The 4,573-nt window shown below is 32.9% G+C and overlaps 2 protein-coding genes across 3 annotated transcripts; one reads left to right on the plus strand and one right to left on the minus strand.

Annotated features, from left to right (window-relative positions):
• The first annotated feature begins 433 nt into the window (after positions 1-433).
• Positions 434-1,996, plus strand: LOC138126277 (enoyl-CoA delta isomerase 2-like). The gene has a single exon (XM_069042002.1). It carries the CDS (start codon positions 743-745, stop codon positions 1,514-1,516), a length of 774 nt encoding a protein of 257 aa, XP_068898103.1. The 5' UTR covers positions 434-742; the 3' UTR covers positions 1,517-1,996.
• Positions 1,758-4,190, minus strand: LOC138126264 (phosphatidylserine lipase ABHD16A). Of its 2 annotated transcripts, XM_069041989.1 has the most exons (10): positions 3,873-4,185; positions 3,767-3,820; positions 3,404-3,714; positions 3,187-3,353; positions 2,882-3,135; positions 2,661-2,825; positions 2,423-2,607; positions 2,240-2,373; positions 2,043-2,188; positions 1,758-1,995 (listed from the first exon to the last, which is right to left on the minus strand). In XM_069041989.1, exons 1-10 carry the CDS (start codon positions 3,948-3,950, stop codon positions 1,885-1,887), a joined length of 1,605 nt encoding a protein of 534 aa, XP_068898090.1. In that variant the 5' UTR covers positions 3,951-4,185; the 3' UTR covers positions 1,758-1,884. The 2 variants fall into 2 exon arrangements, with proteins under 2 accessions (XP_068898090.1, XP_068898083.1); XM_069041982.1 differs by having other exon boundaries at positions 2,043-2,373; positions 3,873-4,190.
• Positions 4,191-4,573: the final 383 nt, after the last annotated feature.

A 4,573-nucleotide genomic window follows, 5' to 3' on the forward strand; every position in this document is an offset into this window, starting at 1 on the left:
GAAAATGTGTACTTATCAAATTGAATTTTTTATTCAATCTAGTAAATTTTGTGAATTTTTATACTGGCAATTAATTACAGCTATAGTTACATCAAAATACCTATACATAACACTATGTACTTATTAATTCGATTTTTTTTAATTCAAATTTTGTAAACTTAAAATTCAGGTCGAATGTATGTGATTTTATAGGAAAAGTGGATCGAGTTTTATTTATAATTTATTTTAAATTTTTTTACAGTATTTTATTGACATTTCCGAATGCAGTTAATCATCGATTTTATCATTACAAAAAAATGAATCTATTGTATTTATCAAAATAAAATGTTTTTATTTAACAGCTGTTATCATTTAAATTTAAAATGTGTTAAGATAAAAGGCGCAAGCGATATCCATTTTAAATTTAGCGCTAATTAATGTTTATAGGTTATGTTAAATTCAAAACTGTATTTTTGTTATTCTACATATTAATAGATTTATCTTGTGATGTGTTTTTCGTGTTTTTAAGTTAATTGTAATGATATAGCACTCTGTTGATTAAACAATTTTCTCATTTTTTTTTGCTGACGTGCCATTGTTGCACCTTGGACTTAAGACTTTATTAATAATAAACAACATAGAACTCTATATATAGCAAATAAAATGACAAGTATTTTCTACTGATAAATACATATTAACTTACTTGTGAAGATATCACATTCCGAAGTTGAAGAATATAGTTGAACAAACACCAATTGCAATCATGATGAGTTCTGCAGAAGTTATAACAACCCTGGAAGATGGGGTGAGAATTATACGCATAAACAGACCACAAACAAAAAATGCTTTTGATTCCAATGTATACAACACAATCACCAATACATTGAATACAGATGCAAATGATGATGCTGTTGTGGTGACAATTATAACTGGTACTGGAGAATACTTCAGCAGCGGTTTTGATATTAAAAGTGCCATGGGAAAGTTTGGAAGTGGAGATAAAAGAGGAGTGGATGAAATAAGAGCCATGATAAACGCCTTTATTTGTTATCCAAAACTTCTAATTGCACTGGTCAATGGACCTGCCATTGGAATTTCCGTTACCTCTTCAGCTTTATGTGACATTATTTATGCATCCGAAAGAGCAACATTTGAAACACCTTTCCTTAAACTTGGACTGTGTGCTGAAGGAGCTTCCAGTTACACCTTCCCACACATCTTGGGTAGAAGTAAAGCTTCAGAAATGCTATTTTTGGGCAAGAAAATGACAGCACAAGAGGCATACCAATTTGGTTTCGTTGCAGAAGTTGTGCCTGATCACAAATTCACTGAGTTTACCAATGAACTAAAGAAATTGGGAAAAAAACTGTCAGTCAACAGTGTAAAAGTTAACAAAAAATTAGTTCTCAATAATTATAAGGATATCCTTCGTGAATACAGTGAGCGCGAGCTGAATCAATTGGTTGAGTGTTTTATGTCTGAAGAGTTTTCTAATGGAATCATGAACTTCATGTCAAGAAAGAAGAGTAAGCTGTGAGATGCTGTAAGCTGAGACCTTTGGTGGTTTTGAGTTGTATCAAATTTATGTTAATAAAATTATTAAAAAACCTACAAATGTTATTAAAAAACAACGAAAGTAGTGCTATAATACAGTAGTTTAGTCGAGTTGGCCATGATCATGATCAAAAAAAGATCGTGATGCGGATGCCCTCTGTTGGTCTTCATCAGGATATGAACACCAGTCCACCCACCATTCTAAATTAATTCATTTAACATGCTAATCTTTACATAATATATTTATTTCATAATTACACCAAAATATTCTCCATAAAACCTTATAAATATCAAGAGATATTATTAAAACCTCATTTATCACGAAATTCATAATATTATACATTAAGCATTTTAGGTGAATACAAAATCAGATTCTATGTTAACATCCCAGGGTGAGTGAAACATTTCAGCAGGCAAGTTGGTACAATGTGTAGCTTTGAAATCTTTCATGTACTTCCTGGCCTGCAAACAGTCAATCAGTTAAGTTTCTGGGCTAAAAATCAAATTACCAAAAAGAGGGCCACTTGGTTCTTTTCTTGATCTTGAAATTCTTCACCAATCTTCATTGGATAAGACTTTGAATACTCAGAAATGTACGTTTGCAAAAGTGAATTGCAGACATTTTCAGAAACGGCATATTTTTGCAAAAACAGATCTAAAAATATCAAGATTGTAACAGAAACATCAAATAGAAAATGGTTCATGCCTTGTGCTGCAGAAGTAACAGATAAATATTGTTTCAATAGTTCGATTTGCCTCTCTTCAAATACATAAGGATACCTGTTATGTAGCAATTTTATCAATAAATTATTCCCTCGATTTGAAAACAAATCATTTTCCCTACAGCAAGTAAATATTACAAACTAAAAATTACAAAAAGGAGAATTACCTCAAGCAGATTACTTCATCTTCAGTTCGTCTGATCAGCAGGATAGGTCCTGGATATTTAGAAAGATGCTCGAACACATTCAAGTTAACATGTTCTCTAATAGCTAGTCGGACAATCGTCTCCCACCAGTGCGGCATATGATTTATTGCCAAAGGTAAAATATCGTCAAATGTAGCGTCAATTACCTGTTTATTATAAGTTTTTGACTTTACATCACTGATTTGTCTCATCAACTTACTACTCCTTTGACGTCAGGATAATTCATAGCCGCCCAAGCTGTAGTATACCCTCCAATACTCCAACCAAAAAGTAAAATATTCTCCAATTTGAATCCTAATCTGTGTATTGCAAAATGCAGAACAGCATCTACAGCATTCTCGTCTTGTGTTGGATATGGCTTACCCTGCCGTAATATTTTATCTAGTAAAGTAAATTATAAATTTGTTTTGAGCATCTTACAGTACTTCCCCCAAAACCTGGATGATTCCATCCAAGAGTGGAATATCCCGCCTCTATTGCAGTTATCATTATGCCGATCTCATAAAAACCGGCATTACCTTCCGAACAAATCACCAAAGTATTTCCATGTTGTGTGGAATTACGTCTATCTATGAACATTGTGTCAATGTCGTTGTTATCAATGGTGCGCACTTTACAACGTTCTCCATGATTATGTTCGATGAGTCTCGACCGTCCTTGTAAGAGACTTTGCTCTATAAATAGTTATAAGAAATTGATCATTTTTATAATAGAATAAAACTTGCCGAGTATCATCTGAAGAACTCCAATCGATCCAGGGTAAATCAATCGAATACCGAAAGTGTGGATAGCTACATAGGCTATGATTCTAAGAGGTATGCTGGTTAAATACTGGAATATATTTTGGTGCAAGACAGGTCGATTAACGAACGTTTTGGATTTTGAAGAACCCCTAAACAAACGTTGGTTAATAAATTTGAAAAATTTTTGTTGACCACTTACTTTTTCAAGTCATGCATGTCAAACTCTACAGGCCAGCTATGGAATTCAAAATCATACAAAGAGAGCTGTTCTTTATTTTTTCGTGACATTTCTTTTTTTGCTGCCTCTAATGTGGTCAAAAATCTCACGTAAGTTGGATTGTTAAACCTACCTAACCCCTTGCAACAGTATGACACCACAAGAATAACACTTATACTAGTAACTAATTTTGTGAACGGCCCCAATCCCTCTATGGCAAAGTAGCCTCTTTGATACAGTATTCCCACTAGAAACGGTGACGTGTAAACGCCGATTTTCCAGATGACATACAACTACAAGTTTGATTAATATAAAAGTCTCAGAACAACAGTACAGCACTCTTACGGAATGTATCACTTGATCGCCCCATTTTTCGAAACTCTGCGGTTGATAAAATTTCTGAAAATAATCAAAATCTAAAACACAAAACGTGATTAAATCTTGATTTTACCTCTACTGGACCGTTTCCATATATTTTAATTAATCGGGGGCCAAACATGCAATCCCAAACTGCTTTTAGTGTTGACATTTCGCGATAATTTAAAGGTTATGTGCTGTGGTGAATTTTACGTTGCTGGAATCGTTTGCTGTTCCTTTTTTCGCAGTAAAATCGTTAATTTCTAACACTTATTCTTCTAAATGTCGATTGGAATTCGATGAGACTAATTACCATATCATTTTATACCTGTAAATTGTGTACAATTGTACCGCATGACGTCACAACTTACAATTCACATAAAACAGTGGTGCCGGTTCTGCAGCAGATTTTTTTTCATCAATGTGGGATTACAAATAATAAAATTGAATGAAAAACGATTATAAGGAAATGTATATAAGTTCGATTGCAAAAAACGTATGATTATATCTAGAACTAAGGCGAACAACTCATTCCGGACTGTAAAATGTGATGATAACTTTAAAAATTATCATAGAATATATTTTCAAATTCTCTTTAAAGTAGGTATTGCATTTACGTTTACACTTTTTCTTATCAAAAACATACATTTAGTACATTTAACTTTATAAATAGTTCTGTCAAAGTAAACACCAGATTATGTGCGGTTGGTGGACAAAAAAAACTGGGACACGCAAAATTTCTTACGTTTGTATCAAGCTCTTAATTGTCAAAATAAAGTCAAAATAAAACTGACT

The sequence above is a fragment of the Tenebrio molitor genome, chromosome 1, assembly GCF_963966145.1.
Source record: "Tenebrio molitor chromosome 1, icTenMoli1.1, whole genome shotgun sequence".
Lineage (NCBI taxonomy): Eukaryota > Metazoa > Arthropoda > Insecta > Coleoptera > Tenebrionidae > Tenebrio > Tenebrio molitor.

Coding starts and splice junctions, on each gene's coding strand:
- LOC138126277 (XM_069042002.1), top strand. CDS start 743: ATGATGAGTTCTGCAGAAGTTATAACAACCCTGGAAGATGGGGTGAGA.
- LOC138126264 (XM_069041982.1), bottom strand. CDS start 3,950: ATGTCAACACTAAAAGCAGTTTGGGATTGCATGTTTGGCCCCCGATTA. Junction 2,826..2,881: donor CAGGTTTTGGGGGAAGTACT/GTAAGATGCTCA, acceptor ATATTACGGCAG/GGTAAGCCATATCCAACACA. Junction 2,374..2,422: donor GATGAAGTAATCTGCTTGAG/GTAATTCTCCTT, acceptor TACTTGCTGTAG/GGAAAATGATTTGTTTTCAA.